The sequence below is a fragment of the Phascolarctos cinereus genome, unplaced genomic scaffold (assembly GCF_003287225.1).
Source record: "Phascolarctos cinereus isolate Bilbo 61053 unplaced genomic scaffold, phaCin_HiC Scaffold_4;HRSCAF=312, whole genome shotgun sequence".
Classification (NCBI taxonomy): Eukaryota; Metazoa; Chordata; class Mammalia; order Diprotodontia; family Phascolarctidae; genus Phascolarctos; species Phascolarctos cinereus.
This window is the reverse complement of record NW_027555847.1, coordinates 186,371,210-186,388,086: the sequence shown is the minus strand read 5'-3', so window position 1 is coordinate 186,388,086 and position 16,877 is coordinate 186,371,210. Positions and strand designations below refer to the sequence as shown.

The 16,877-nt window shown below is 35.5% G+C and overlaps 1 protein-coding gene across 5 annotated transcripts in view; it reads right to left on the bottom strand.

The window, feature by feature from the left end:
* Window positions 1-16,877, bottom strand: part of SYK (spleen associated tyrosine kinase) — a 137,349-nt gene that overhangs the window by 60,046 nt on the left and 60,426 nt on the right. For all 5 annotated transcript variants that reach the window (XM_020979708.2, XM_020979709.2, XM_020979707.2 and 2 more), the window contains one exon: window positions 4,013-4,173. In XM_020979708.2, coding sequence (XP_020835367.1) covers window positions 4,013-4,173 — 161 coding nt within the window. The remainder of the gene's footprint in view (window positions 1-4,012; window positions 4,174-16,877) is intronic.

Below are 16,877 nucleotides of genomic sequence, written 5' to 3'. Positions count from 1 at the left end.
GTTAGATGTTGCACTTAAGGAAAATTTCTTTGGCACTTAAGGATATACTGGATTCAGTGATGAAGCAGGAAGGTGAGTTAGAAGGCTACTGCAATCATCTAGGCAAGAAGTTATGAAGGCTTTAACTAAGGTAATACCGGTGTGAGCGGAGACAATCAGTCAGAAATGAGAGATATTGTGAAGTTATAGATGATAAGATTTGACGACTGATTGTACATATGAGCTGATGATGAGAACCAGGACAATGCCACGATTATGAACCTGGAAGACTAGAATCACCATGGTGCTATTGACAGAGACAGAACCTTTGAAAGAGGGGTGGGTCTTGGGGGAAAAGACAATCATTTTAGTTTGGTGAGTTTTAACAAGTCTCTAGAACATCCAGTTTGAAATGCCCAGTAGATGACGTAGTGCTGAAGCTAAACAGAGAGACTGAAGCAGAATACATAGATTTGACAGTTATGTGTGTAAGCTAAACCCTTGGGAGCTGATGAGGTTACCAAGAGAGCATAAAATAGTATAAATTAATATAGGGTAATCTAGAAGAGAAGAGGGCCTGGGCTAGAACCTCAGGGAAAATACACAACTAGGGATATGCTATAATGATATCTGAGATGATGAACCAGAAAAGAATCAATTAGATAAATAAGAGGAGAAATTTATATCACAAAAACCCAAGGAGGAGAGAAAGTAGTTAACAGTATCAAATGCATCAGAATGGTCAAGAGGGTTGAAAACTGAGAAAAGGCCATCAGATTTGGGAATTAAGAGATCATTTGGTAACTCTAGAAAGAGAAGTTTCAGTTGAGTGATGAAGTCAGAAGCCAAATTGCAAAGGGTTGGATGAGAAGAGTAGGAATGGAGATAGAAAGTAAAGAGAGGGGCAGCTGGGTGGTGCAGTGGATACAGCACAGGGCCTGGATTCAGGAGGACCTGAGTTCAAATCCTGCCTCAGACACATAACACTTACTAGCTGTGTGACCCTGGGCAAGTCACTTAACCCCGTTGCCTAGCCAAAAAAAAAGAAAGTAAAGAGAATTTTAAATAGGAGACTAGCTAAGAAAGAGAGAAAAGAGAGAGCAATAATTTGATGGCATGGTGGTTGACTGAAGGTTTTTTTTCATTTTGCTTTTAAGGATAGGGGACACTTGGACAAGTTTGTAGGAAGTAGGGGAAACAGCATTTGATAGGAAGATGCTGAAGATTAGAGAGAAGATTCCCAGAAGATCAGAGAGTGGTTCTGATTGCATTTAGGATCTGAACAGCTACTCTAGTGATCCACACTTCTCACTCAAAAAAAGAGTCCATCTTTTTAACATCCATATTCTAACACTGATGCTATACGGCTGAAAATAATGCAAGACTAAAAACTCGAAAGAAACAAAATTTCAGATCACCCAATGGTGGGTGTTAATAGGCCGTAGCCTACTTTTTAACTAAGTGTGAACAAGCATCAGTGTCAAAGATACTATCAAAAAAAAAGATGTATGGCCTAAAAAGAAGCTAATTTGGTCATTGAATAAGTGATGAATAATAGACAAATCATATCTTCTATTGTCATTTATATAATAAAAAGAGACCTAAAGGGAGGCTTCTAGTATGGGGGGGGGGATACTCTAAAGAATTTGTAAGAAGTTACTGGTAAGAGTTGCACAGGATGAGATGACATGAGTGTAATCTGTACTGTGAGGAGTACCTACCTTGATGAGATCACAGACCAACAAAGTATTGAAGGATAAGTATATTTCTTTAAAGAAAAAAATATATAATTAATTTTAGGGATATGGAACCTGTGATTTCATAAATGCAAGGAAATTCTGGTGTGGAAATGCTTTCACCTCATGAAGAACATCAACTGTGTAAATTATAATCTGAGGGAGTTGTCTAGTGCTTTGAGAAGGTAAATAACTTTCCCAAAGTCATAAAGATAAAATGTACCAGATTCAGTACCTGAATTCCATCCCTTAATAATTTAATAACTGCAAAGCTGCCCTTCTGTTGATTATACCATGGCTTTGTCTCATTTGAAATATATTTTTCAATTATTTCAATAAATTATTGTTCAAAAAAGCTTAATGTGGATTGATACTTGCTAGTATCAATAGTATAATACATATTTATGTATTAATATACATCTAGAAATTTTAGATGAATTTTTTGTAAACACAAATTTTTACAAGGTCAAATCAATCATCTCCCATGAATTAGCTACTTTGAATGGAAATGCCACTGAAATAAAACATTCCTCTAGAGAAATGCTGCTCTACTGAGAGTAGTTTAGGCAATTGGAAAACATTTCCATAAGCAATGAGCTGTTTTACTGTAGGGCAATGTTGGCTATAGAGAACTTTGCAATAACAGAATTTAGATACACAGATTTTATAGGGTCAAAAATCAAATCCTTCAAAGGATATGAGCAAGCAGTTCTCAGATGAAGAAATTAAAGCCATCTACAGTCATATGAAAAAATGTCCTAAATCACTATTGATTAGAGAAATGCAAATCAAAACAATTCTGAGGTACCACATCACATCTATCAGATTGGCCAACATGACAAAACAGAAAAATGATCAATGTTGGAGAAGATGTGGGAAAATTGGAACACTAATGCATTGTTGGTGGAGTTGTGAAATGACCCAACCATTTTGGAGAGCAATTTGGAACTATGACCAAAGGGCTATAAAAATGTGCATACCCTTTAACCCAGCAATAGCACTTCTAGGGCTGTATCCCAAAGAGATAATACAAATGGGAAAAGGACCCACATGTACAAAAACATTTATAGCAGCTCTTTTTGAGGTGGCAAAGAATTGGAAATTGAGAGGATGCCCATCAATTGGGGAATGGCTGAGTGAGCAAGTTGTGGTATATGAATGTAATGGAATACTATTGTTCTATAAGAAATGATGAGCAGGCAGACTTCAGAAAAACCTGGAAAGACTTGTATGGTCTGATGCTGAGTGAAGTAAGCAGAACCAGGAGAATGTTGTACACAGTAACAGCCACATTGTGTGATGACTAATATTGATAAACTTAACACTTCTCAGCAATACAAGGATCTAAGACATCTCCAAAGGCCTCAGGGTAGAAAATTCTATCCACAAAGAAGAAAGATCTATGGAGTTTGAATGCAGATCAAAGCACACCATTTGCTAATTTTTTCTTCTGGTGTGTTTTGTTTCCTCTTTCTGGTGGTTCCTCCTATTGGTTCTAATTCTTACTTACAACATCACTAATATGAAAAATATTTAATAGGAATGTGTATGTATAGCCTATATCAGATTGTGTGCCATCTTGGGGAAAGAGATGGGGAGAGAGGAGGAGAAAAATTTTAAACTCAAAAGCTTATAGAAGTGATTGTTGATAAATCAAAATAAATTAGTAAAGTTAAAAAAATCAAATCCTTACCTTAAAAAGAATTAGAGACTTCAACCCACTCACTCAATTCTCACTTGGCCTAATATGAAAAAGGATACAAGACTTGACTAATTCCACTATACCTACTACATATATTCTCTTTTTTAGTCATGAGCCTTATATCTTGTATTGATTCTGATTAATGAGATATGAGTGCTTTTCATACAATGTAAAAAAAAGTCATTAAAAGGGTTTTTTGTTCTTCACTTCTTATTGTTTCATGCCACCATGTGTTAACAATCTTAAAATCATTTAGAATCATGAAAATATGTTATGTATGTATATCATGTATAGAATGTTAAAAACCAACCTATATTTGACATCAAAAGCATGTAATAGGAGTGAATAGTATTTTCTTCAACTCTCACCAAAGAAAGTTTATTTTAATGCCACACTGAGAAAAACATAAACTTAAATTTTTCATATATCCTCAACAAAGTATTATCAGAAGAATAAATGTCAAAAGCCCTTTAAGCTTACAACTCATCATATGGTGTTATTCAATTGACCTCATCCTAGCCCAGTATCCTATTCATAGAGACAGAAAAAAATGGACTGCTACTTGTCATCAATGTTTCTGAAGAAAAATACTCACAAAAATTTTCCATTTGTTTTTGACCCTATTAAGACAATCTGTTCAGACTCAAGCCGAGAGATCTTCCCATGGAACCATGGCATCTTCTCATGAGCAGTGGTAGCAATCAACTTCTCCAGTTGTGGTTTTTGACTAATAATAGCTTGTTCAAGAGCTTGACCCTGTCAGGAGAGAGGAGTATGATAAGATAGATTGCCTTTCATCATCCTAAGATATTCATTTTTTCATCATCAGAAAGGAAATATAAAGAGAATTATTCATATTACTACATTTTAAGAATTCTTTATTTCAGCCACAATGTACTCCTGTCTATCTCCAACTGAATAATCTCTTAATAGTCCCTTGCCTCCATGCTTGCTTGCAAGTAATTCCTCCAATTTACTCTTCATTGCCATCTCTCAAAATCATTGTCTTTTTTTCCAGATTCAACTCAGGTAATCCATTAAGCCATCGTTCATCCCACCATCTCCCATTCTCCTCCATTTATTAGTATTCTATCTCTGCTCAATTTTCTTTGTACTATATTTGTTTCTATACATGTCTGTTCCTTCAACAGAATGTCAGCTCTGAACAGGGACTATTGCATTTTTGCTTTTGTGTATTCAGCACCAAGAATATAGAAGGTGCTTAATTAAAGGTTTATTGGACTGAACTGAACATTATAAATCAGGAAAAAAATTTTTTCTAGTTTTCTGGAATTAGTCTTAAGACCTAAACAAGTCTATGATTCAGTGAATAAGATCAGTACAACATAGTGGACAAAATCTTGCTGCATTCTAGTGTATTCCTTCTATTGACTATTTCCTAATTATCTTGTTTATACCTTGCTTTTTATATATTTTTTGCATGTTGTCTTCCCCATTAGATTATATGTTCCTTGAGGGCAGGGATTATTTTTGCCTCTTTTTGTACTCCCAGGTCTTTATACAATACCTGGCCCATATTCTTGGAATGTATTCCCTACTCATTTCTACCTCATAAATTCTCTCTTACTTTAGATGCAGCTCAAGTGACATCTTCTGCCTGAAACCTTTCCTGATCTCACCAGCTGCTAGTGCCTTCCTTTACAAGTTTTTTTTAATTTAACTACTGTATATCTTTGTATTATGGATTCACTTTATATCTCCTCTATATATTTGCAAATATCCTTGCTGTCTCCCCCATTAGAATACAAGCTTTTTGTAAGGAGGGAGTTGCACTGCTTACGCTTGTATTACTAGAACAGTACAGTGCCTAGCACTTCATAAATGCTTATCAACTGATTGAAGAATGGGGTGATATAGTCAGATTTGTAATTTAGAAGTTCAATTTGACAACTGAATGGAAGATGGATTGTATTGGGGGGGGCATGAGGTGGTGAGGGTCTACACCAGGATAGTCTCAGTGTCAGAGGAGAGAAGGAGATATGAGAGATAGGTCAAAGGTAGAATCCACAGAATTTGGCAAATGATTGTATATGGGAGGAGGTGACAAGAGTGAAGAGTTGAAGATGACAACTAGGTTGTAAATTTGAATGATTGAAATTTGGCAGTACCCTTGACAGAAATAGTAAAGTTAGAAATACAAGAAGACTTAGGAGAAAAAAAGAGAAGGAGTTCAGTTTTGGATATACTGAGTTTAAGACACCTATAAGACATTCAATTTGATACGTCTAATATGTAGGTGTAGATGCTGGAGACATTGGGAAAGAGGTCAAAACTGTACAGAGATGATAACTGAAAACAGAGGAGCAGAAGAGATCACCATGTGAAACAGTATAGAGGGAAAAGAAAATAGGGCTAAGAACAAAGTCATGGAAAACATTCACAGTTACCCTGCGTGACATAGATAAAGCTCCAGAGAAGGCAAACAAGTACAGTAGACTCAGGAAAGAGCAGCATCACAAAAAACACTAACGTGGAGAGAGTATCTAGAAGAAGGTGATCAACAGTGCCAAAAGCTGCAGAGAGCTTCAGGCTACAGGAATTAAGAAAAGCCCATTAGATGTGGCAATTAAGAGATCATTGGTAAATTTAGAAAGAGCAGTTTTTATTGAATGATGGGATTAAAGAAGTCAAAAGTCAGACTGCAGGGAGTTAAAAAGCGAGTGAGAGGAAAGGAAGAGCAGGCATTATAGATTATAGATGGCCTTCTCAAGGAGTTAAATTACAAAAGAGAGAAGAGATATGGAATGACAGATCAAGTGAGGGTTTTTTTAAAAAGAGGAGACTTGGACATGCTTGTAGTCAGTAGGAAAATAAACAGTAGACAGGAAGTGTTTGAAGGCTGGTGAAAAAATAGAGATGATAGGGGGAAATCTGATAGAGAAAACGGAATGGGATCACCTCTTCATGTAAAAAGGCTTACCTTAGATAGAATAAGATCATTTCTTCATGTGAAATGGGGGTGGTAGAGGTAATAGTATTAGAATGCATCCGACTGATGAGATGAAGAAAAGAAAAATTCCCCAAGAACAGCTCAATTTTTTTTCAGTAATATATTGAGGCAAGGTTCTCAGCTAGATTAGGGAGTTTGAATGAAGTTGAATGAAGTTTTCAAAAAACCCCTGTGGGGAGTAGGATAGTGAGTAGATTAAGGAGGTATAAAAGGATTGCCTTGCTACAGTAAGGACCCAGCTGAGGTTATATAAAAAAATATATAGTGGACCCAGTTAGCAGTTTCATCATTTTGTCTAGCTTTGTTCAGCAGCAGGTCAGTAGGATAAAGGTCACAGATGGTAGGAGTAAGGCAAGGCTTGGGTTTGGGTTTGGAAGAGAAATTTTTCAACAGGAAAATGCAAGAGATTAGAGAAAAGAGGACCATGTGGGCAGGCCAGGTAAGGATGGTGAAATAGCAGGAAGCAGTACAGCCAGCTCTCCACCCCACAAACACTCTCTTAAGCAGATTTTTGAAACTCACCAGACTGAATTCTGATCTAGAAATCAAAGAAAAATCACAGGTCATTTTTTCTAGCCCAGACAGACAAAAGGAGACTGACAGAGGGCCCTAGAGACACTAGAGACAGGGTCTAGAGAGGAGTTTGACATGTATGGAGCACTCCAAAGCAAGGAGAAGCTGTGCACCAGGGAAAGGGGAGGTCCCAGATTCATACTGAGGCACCTCCAGACCCATATTAGGGCACCACAATGTGAAGAGTTGCCGAACGCAGTTTTGATTCCCATTATTCAGTTCTGGAACTCAGATCCAGGACTGATTGAGGAGGTAACTGTGCCTAAGGGTGGTTTTTTAGTTCAAGGTAAGGAGCAAGCCACAAAAGTGAGGCTCAAATCCCAAAAGCAGAGCGGAGTCTCAGTTTCAGTTTCTAGCTCTGCATGAAGCCTGCAGAGGAATAACCAAGGTGCAACAATTAGAAAAAAAAAAAGGGAGCCAGCAATTCTATCATTGAACTAGCAGAACTTCCCAGCTGTCTGATAGTAGCTGAGCCTAGTGGAACATACTCTTGTACAGATCCAAACCCAGGTCAGGTACTTGGTAAACTCAGACAAACAGTATGGAGAAAGTGTAACAATCTGAAATTTTCTTGGATCGTCCGTTTGTACAAAAGCTTTTTAATTTAATAGAATTAAAATTCTTCTTTTTCTTTGGAATATTTTCTGTTGCTGCCTCTTACACAGTATTGCAAACCTTTGTCCACACTTCTTTAGGCACTCTATCAGATCTAATCCCTTAAATCTATTCATCACTTCCACTTCACATTTATAAGGATGCTATTTAGGTCCTACCTATATGGCCTAATGGTTTTAATTTCTTTTTTATTGCTATAACTAGAAATGCTAGCTATAGCAGTAAAAAGAAAAAAAGAAATTGAAGGAATAAGCATAGGCAATGAGGAAATACAACTTTTACTTTTTGGAAATATGGTTTACCTAAAGAACGCTAAAGAGTAAACAGAAAAACCACTGGAAACAATTAACAATTTCAGCAAAGTGGCAGAATATAAAATAAACCAATACAAATATCAGAATTTCTATACATTACCAACAAAATCCATCAGAAAAAGACAGAAAGAAAAATTCCATTTAAAAAAACTGAAGATAGTATAAAATACTGGGGACTCTATCTGCCAAGACACATAGGAACTATACGAACACAATGATAAAACATTTCAAACAAATAAAGACATCTAAATATGGAGAAATATTAAATGCTCATGGGTAGGCTGAACAATGATAAGATTACCCAAATTAATTTACTTATTCAGTGTCATACTACTCGAATTACCAAAGCATTATTTTATACAACTAGAAAAAATAATAACAAAATTCATCTGGTAGAACAAAAGGCTGAGAATATTTTTTTAAAAATCAAAGGAAGGGGGCCTAGCAGTACCAGATCTCAAATTATGCTATAAAGCTAATCATAAAAACAATTTGGTATTGGTTAAGAAATAGAGAGATTGATCAGTAAAAAAAGATTAGGAACATAATAACAAATGAACACAGTAACCTACTATTTGAAAAACTCACAGTTCCAAGCTATTAGGGCAGGAATTCAACATTTAAAAAAATGTAGGGAAAACTGTAATCTGGCAAAAAACTAGGCACAGACAAATATCTCACAGCATATACCAAGATAAGCTCAAGATGGATGCATGATTTAGCCAGCACTTCTTAAACCCCATTTGGGGTCACAACCCACATTTTAGGAAGCATCAAAAGGGTTATGAGTGGAAAAAGTTTAGGAAGCCCTGATTTAGACATAAAGGGTGATATTATAAACAAATTAATAAAGCAGGGAAGAAATTACCTGTCAGACTATGACCAAACAAGATATAGGAAGGGTCAAAAAAGGAAAAATGGATAATACTGATTATATTAAATTTTAAAATGTTTACACAAATAAAACTAATACACCTAATATTAGAAGAAATAGGAAAATGTGAAAAATATCTTTACAGCCAACTTCTCTGAAAAAAGTCTCATTTCTCAAATATAGGGAAGTGAGTCAAATTTACAAGAATAAGAGCCATTCCCATCAAAGTATATGAATAGAAAGTTTTCAGAGAAAGAAATCAAAGCTGTTCATAGTCATATGACAAAATGCTCTAAATCACTAGTAATTAGAGATATGTGCATTAAAACATCTCTAAGATACCACTTCACACTCATCAGACTGGTTAAGATGACAAAAAGTAAAATGACAAATGCTAAAGAGGAAGTAGGGAAATAGGTACACTTACGCACTGTCAATGTAGCTGTGCACTACTCCAAACATTCTGGAAAGCAATTTGGAACTATTATAAAAGACTTAAATCATGCATACCCTTTGACCCAGTGGTACAACTACTAGATCTCTTCTCCCAAGAAATCAAAGAAAGAGGAAAAGGACCCATATACACAAAATGTATTCTTTTTAGTGGCAAAGAAATAGAAACTGAAGCAATGCCCATCAATTGGGCATCTAAAACAATATGAATGTATGAATGTATATAAATATGAGGGAATCCGATTGTGCTATAAGAAATGATGAAAAGTGTGGCTTCAGAAAAACCTAGGGAGACTTGAATAAAATAGTGCCAAGAAGGTGAGCAGGACTATGAGAACAAGGTACACAATAACATTAATATTATAAAGATAATCAAGTTTGAAAGACTTAAGAACTCGGATCAACACAATGACCCATTACAAATGTAGAACTTTTTTTTGCAAAAAATTATTAATTTAAAGAAAAGTGTGTGAAATTAAACAGTTTTTGAACAATTGTCACATCATCTTTGGCTTCATTTGCCAATACAGTCGAGTATGAATATTTACTGTCTTCATCAAAAACAATTATGAGATTGAACTAATTTCAATATAAAATAGGTAATTCAAGTAGTGGCATTTTCTCTATGCAATATCCACCCACCCCAACATATCGTAAAATTCTCATGGCAAAAATCTCAATTAATGGAAAACATTAAATACCAAAACTTTTTATCAAATACTGGTATAATACCTTTAAAAGAAAAAGAAAACCTTTCTTTTTGTGTTCCACTGAGACAGACATAATCTTTTACAATCTGTCATTAAAATTACTTATCCCTAAGATAACAGATACAGACATTTACGCTATGAAACTACTTCACAGATATAGACTAAAGGAATGTGTATTTATCAAGTTCTTTCAATCTCTGAAATGATCTGAGAGTGCTGAGATGTTAAACAATGCTATTTACAGAATTTCAAGAAATCTTGGATATATAAATATTAGAAGCCTCTATATCTGGTTAAATTTAGTCACTTGGGTGTTTGTTTTAAATTACACTTGTGTAAATGTGGAATTCAATTAAGCAATATCAATTTGGTTTTACAAGTGGAACTCATGTCATCAATAGAAGCAATTATATACAAGTTTCTTTAGTTCTCTACTAAAAAAGATTTTGGCACTGGTTTTGTAACTTCTGTGCAGTCATTTTCAATAAAAACAAGTATGTGGCAATTTTTATGTAAACATATAGGTACTATATTCAAATCATTAAATTTCATGACCAAAAAAGAGCCTCAACATCTTATTTCTGGAAATCTTAAAAGTAAAACTGATCAGACCTTTTAGAACCAAAGGGCGAAGTAGAAATAGAAAAAAAATCCACCAATCACCTCTTATTAAAAAAACACAAAATGAAAACTTTCAGAAACACTACAGACAAATTCTAGAGTGTTCAAATCAAAGAAAAAAATACTTCAAGGGATCAAAAAGAAAGATTTCAAGTACTAAGTAGCTTTAATCAGGATTATACATGATTGAGCAGCCACCATTAAAAGGAGCAGATAACTTGCAATACAATGTACCAGAAGGCAAAAAGAAAAAAAAATAACTTTTGATTAAGAACAATTTATCCAGCAAATGAATTAAATCCTACAGGGGACTTCCAGGAGCCAAGATGGCAGAGTAAGCAGTAAATCACTGTAGCTCTCCATACTCACTACAAAAAAAAAAACAAAACAAAAAATACTACCTCAAAACAAATCCTTGAACAGCAGACCCAGTAGAGAGAAGGGGTGGAGCAGTCTTCTAGCCCAGGAGACTTGGAGGATCAGCAAGAGAGATCCTTCTCACTTGGGGACAAAGAGAGCACATCCTCAGACAGGAAACATCTCAGCAAGCCAGTAGCAAGCCCTATCTCAGCAAACCAGTGGGATATCCTGAGCCCCAGTATGATGGCAGGCATCAACACCAGGACCCCCTACATGCCTTAGCATAGCCAAGAGGAACTGACAGACTCTAGCTCCCAGAACTGCCATGTGCTTCAGAGCAGCCCTGGACAAACAGGCATCCTCCAGCAGTTGGACTGCCATGTGCTTCAGCATTGCACTGGAAGGGCAGGTGTCTTCCAACAGCCAAACCTCCAGGTGCTTAAGTGCTGGCCCAGGAAAGAAGGTGTCCTCCAACAACCAGACTTCCATATGCTTCAGCAACAGCTTATGGCAAACAGTCATCCTTCAGCGGCCAGATCTACACATGCTTCAACCCATCCCAGAGCAAACAGGCATCATCCAGCAGCCAGACCTCCATGTGCTTCAGTGTAGACCCAGAGAAATGCATAAAAACATCACCAGCCTCAGCACACTCCAGACACCACCACCAGAACCCTAGCTCAGCACCAGGTAAACTACCAGATGCCTACAGCCTCCAGCAAGATCAGCCACCTCCACATCATCACCTCAACACAGCATCAGACATGAGGGTCCTCTGTGGGCCTCAGGGCAACATCAGTATAGCACCAGGTAAACATCCACGGACTACAGACACTGGCGCAAGAAAGCCTCTTACACCCTGGAAGCAGAGGTCAAATTTAAAAGAAAGGACAAAGGCTAAAAATAAGATGAGTAAAAAACAGCAACAAAAAAAAAGATCTGACCATAGAAAGTTGTTATGGTGACAAGGAAGACCAAGGAACAAACTAAGAATAGGACAACAATGTCAAAACACCTATGGGAAAAACCCCAAAGAAAAATGGGAAGTGTTCTCAGGCCCAGAAAGAGCTTTTGGAAGAGCTGAAAAAAGAACTTAAAAATCATGTAAGAGAGGTAGAAAAAATGGGAAAAGAAATGGGAGTGATGCAAGAGAATTATGAAAAAAAGAGTCAATTTGGAAAACTACTTAAATGCAGAATTGGCCAAATGGAAAAGGAAATGCAAAAAGAGAAAAAAAGAAAATAAAGAATAAAATTAATAAATAATTAGTAATTAATTACTAATTAATAATAACAAAAATAAAGAGCATAATTGGCCAAATGAAAAAGAAATCACAAAAGCTAATTGAGAAAAATGACACCTTAAAAAATAGAACTAGGCAAATGGAAGCTAATGACTGTATGAGACATCAAGAATCAATCAAACAAAATTTTAAAAAATGAAAAAAATGGAAGAAAATTTAAAATACCACATGAGAAAAACAACTGACCTCGAAAACAGATGCAGGACTAACAATGCCAGAATCACTGGACTACCTGAAAGTCATAATCATAAAAAGGACCTGGACAGCATCTTTCAAGAAATTATTGAGGAAAAGTGCCCTGATGTCCAGGAACCAGTGGACAAAATAGGCATTGAAAGAATCTACCAATTACCTCAAGAAAGAGATCCCAAAATAAAACAAAACAAAACAAAACAAAACGAGGAACATTATTGCCAAATTACAGAATTATCAGGTGATGGAAAAAATAATACAAGAATCCTGAAAGAAACAATTCAAATACTGGGGAGTCACAATCAGGATTACAACAGGACTTGGCAGCTGAAATATGAAAGGAACAGAAGTCATAGAACATGATATTCCAGAAGGCAAAGGAACTAGGACTACAACCAAGAGTCACTTACCTGGTAAAATTAAATATAATACATCAAGGGGGGAAATGGTCGTTCAACAAAACAGAGGGATTTGAAGCTTTCATAAGAAGACCAGAACTAAACTAAAAATTTTACCTTGAATATCAAGACCCAAAAGAAACATAAACAGGTAAACAGGGAAAATAAAACATAAGGAATTCAATAGAGTTACACCATTTACATCGTTACATTGGAAGATGATACTTCTGATTCTTAAAAATCTTATGACTCATAGAAGAGCTAAAAGGAATATACATAGACAAGGATACAGGTATAAGGTGAATTTGAGGGAAGGATATAAAAAAATAAGGGATGAAAAAGAGGAGTAAAATGGGTAAAGAAAGAAGGGAGAGGTAGAATGGGGTGAATCACTTCACATGACAAGGTGCTAAAGACCTATTACAGTGGAGGGGAAGATGAGAGGGCAATGGGTTTCTCTGGGCATAAAACTTCAAAATCAAATGTAAAAAGGCAGAAATAATAAACATATTCTGTTCAGATCATACTGCAATAAAAATTACATTCAACAAAGGGGAATGCAAAGATAGAGTAAAAATTAATTGGAAACTAAATAATCTAATCCTAAAGAATAAGTGGGTAAAAAAACATAGAAACAATCAACAATTTTATTAAAGAGAATGACCACAGTGAGACAACATAACAAAATTTATGGGATGCAGCCAAAGCAGTACTTAGGGGAAATTTTATTTCTCTAAATTCTTACATCCACAAAATGGATAAAGAACAGATCAATGAATTGGGCCTGCAACTAAGAAAACCAGAAAAAGAACAAATTAAAAATTCCCAGTTAAGCACCAAATTAGAAATCTTGAAACTAAAATGTGAGATTAATAAGACTGAAAGTTAAAAAAAAAAACGGGGGAGCTAGGTGGCGCAGTGGATAGAGCACTGGCCCTGGAGTCAAGAGGACCTGAGTTCAAATCCGGCCTCAGACACATGACACTAGCTGTGGGACCTTGGGCAAGTCACTTAACCCCAATTGCCTCACCAAAAAAAAAAAACTATTGAGCTAATAAATAAATCTAGCAACTGGTTTTATGCAAAAAAAAAAAAAGATAAGCCATTGGTCAACTTGATTAAAAAATAAAGAAGAAAACAAAATATCAAGTATTAAAAATGAAAAGGGTGAAATCACCACCAATGAAGAAGAAATTAAAGTCATCATTAGGAAATATTTTGTGCAATTATATGTCAATAAATCTGACAATCTGAGCTAAATGAATGAATATTTACAAACAAAAATTACCTCGATTAACAGATCAGGAAAAAGAATCTCTGAATAACCCCATCTTAGAAAAAGAAGTTGAATAAGCCATTAATGAACTCCCTAATAGAAAATCCTCAGGGCCAGATGGGTCCATGAGTGAATTTTACCAAACATTAAAAGAATAATTAACTCTAATACTATATAAACTATTTAGAAAAATAGGCAAAGAAGAATCTTGTCAAACTCCTTTTATGACACAGATATGTTAGTGATACTTAAACCAGGAAGAGCTAAAATAGAGAAAGAAAATTATGAACCAATTTCTCTAATGAATATTAATACAAAAATTTTGAAGAAAAAACTAGCAAGGAGATTGCAGCAATACATAACAAGAATTTTACACTTATGACCAAGTGGGATTTATACCAGGAATGCATGAGGAAAACTATGAATTTAATTTACCATGGGAATAACAAAACCAATAGAAATCTTATGATTATCTCAATAGATGCTGAAAAAACTTTTGACAAAATGCAGCACTCATTCCTATTAAAAACACTAGAGCACATAGGAATAAATAGAGCATCCCTTAAAATGATAAACTATATCTAAAACCATCAACAAGCATTATCTGTAATGGGGATAAGCTAGAAGCCTTCTCAATAAGATCAGGGGTGAAGAAAGGATGCCCATTATTACCACTATTATTCAATATTGTATTAGAAATGTTAGCTTTAGCAATAAGAGAAGAAAAAGAAATTGAAGAAATTAGAATAGGCAATGACAAAACAAAACTATCACTCTTTGCAGATAATACGATAGTATACTTAGAGAACCCTAGAGCATCAACTAAAAAATGACTGGAAATAATTAACAAGTTAAACAAACTGCCAAGAAAAAAAATATTTGGAACCCAAAATCTTATAAAAATGAATGCTAAAATTTTTTTTGACATGTAACTGGTGAAAAAATAAAATACCGTAAAAATTTTTTTAAAATAAATCCTACAGGGTGAGAAATGTATATTTAATGAAATAGAGCACTTCCAAGCATTGCTGATAAAAGAGTAGAATTGTTTAGAACATTTGAAGTTCAAACACAAGAGTCAAGAGAATATAAAAAAGTAAATAGGAACAGTGACAAAGGATTAAATGAAGATAAATTGCTTACATTCTAATGTTGGGACATGATATGTGTCAATAAATTTGCTGATTGATTAATCAGCAAACATTTTTAAGCATCTATTATGTGTCAGGCACTATGCTAAGCTTTGGTACGAAGCACCTGTACTAAGCATCTGAACTCTATCATCAAAATATCAAACAGGAAGTCTAATTAAACAGGTTTGGCAGTTCTGTTCCATAATGACGGTCTTAAGAGAAGAATCAGAAGACATAGAAAGAGGAACATGTGAGCTCAGGGAAGAATGGAAAGGACATTTAAAGAAAATGTTCTCGTGTAATGAGCATGTGCAAGTAGACACCTATACAAAGAGGAATATGTACAGGATTGGCTGAGACTTCAATCTTACTCTCTTCTGAAGTGGTAAAAGGAGGGAAGAACATACATAGATATATACATACATACATACATACATACATACATACATACATACATTTCGCTCAGTAAGGAAATAGGAAGTACAAGACAGAAGAAAGAAGGGGGATTGGAGGGAAGATTGATTATGGCATCAATTAATCCTCAGTAAAAAAAATTCTAATTAAAGATGTACAAAAATATAGTGATTTTTGAGGTGACTTCAAGATTGGAACTCTTCAAGACTGAATTGGGTTTTTTTTTTTTGCAAAGACATTGAAGTGGTTTACCATTTCCATCTCCAGCTCATTTTACAGGTAAATAAACTAAAGCCAACATGGATAAGTGACTTGCCCAGGGTCACACAACTAGTAAGAGTCTGAGGCCAGATTTGAACTCAGCTCTTTCTGACTCCAGATCCGGTGCTCTATCCACTGAGACAGCTATCTGCCTTTCAAAAGTGTTGTTGTTCAGTGATTTAGTCATATCTGACTCATCATGACCCCATGGACCATACTGTTCATGAGGTTTTCTTGGCAAAGATACCAGAGTGGTTTGCCATTTCCTTCTCCAGTGAATTAAGGCAAACAGGTAAGGTGACTTACCCAGGGCCACATAGCTACGAAGTATCTAAGGCTGGATTTTAATTCCGGTCTTCCTGACTCCAGGCCCAGCACTCTACCTACTAAGCCATCTAGCTGCCCAAGCATTTATTAAGCACCTACTATTTGCTAGACATTGTGCTAACCTCTGAAGATACAGAGAAAAGCAAAGGACAGTCCCTGCTCCCAAAGAGTTAAATTTAATGGAGAAGACAACATGCAAACAACAGCATACAATAAATAAGATGCACAAAGAATAAATTGGGGAAATAACACTCCGAACTATACATATCACTCAATTTCAAACTTTCTTTTTGATGTACATGGTTTGGTTGGATCAAATCAAAATGATTTAGCTATGCAAAAATAGACAACAACTACATTGCAAAGAAAAAGCAAAGAAAAAGCCACTGCATAAATGAAGAGAAATAAACTTCATTTGGGAATCTTATGAATCCCAACTGATTATATTGTCCTGGGCTGAGAGGAGCTAGAAACCAAGGTCTGGGGAAATAAAAGATTATAGACCATGGAGATGAAGACTGGGTTTCATTATCCCAAAGAGAGGGTGCCCTCAGTGAGGAAATGTCATCATCAAAGGCATCAAGAAGTATCCTTTCTAATATCCAGAATGAAGGGGAAATGATCTCTGCCCTTGGGTAATAAGATAATGTGGAATCCTGGGTAAA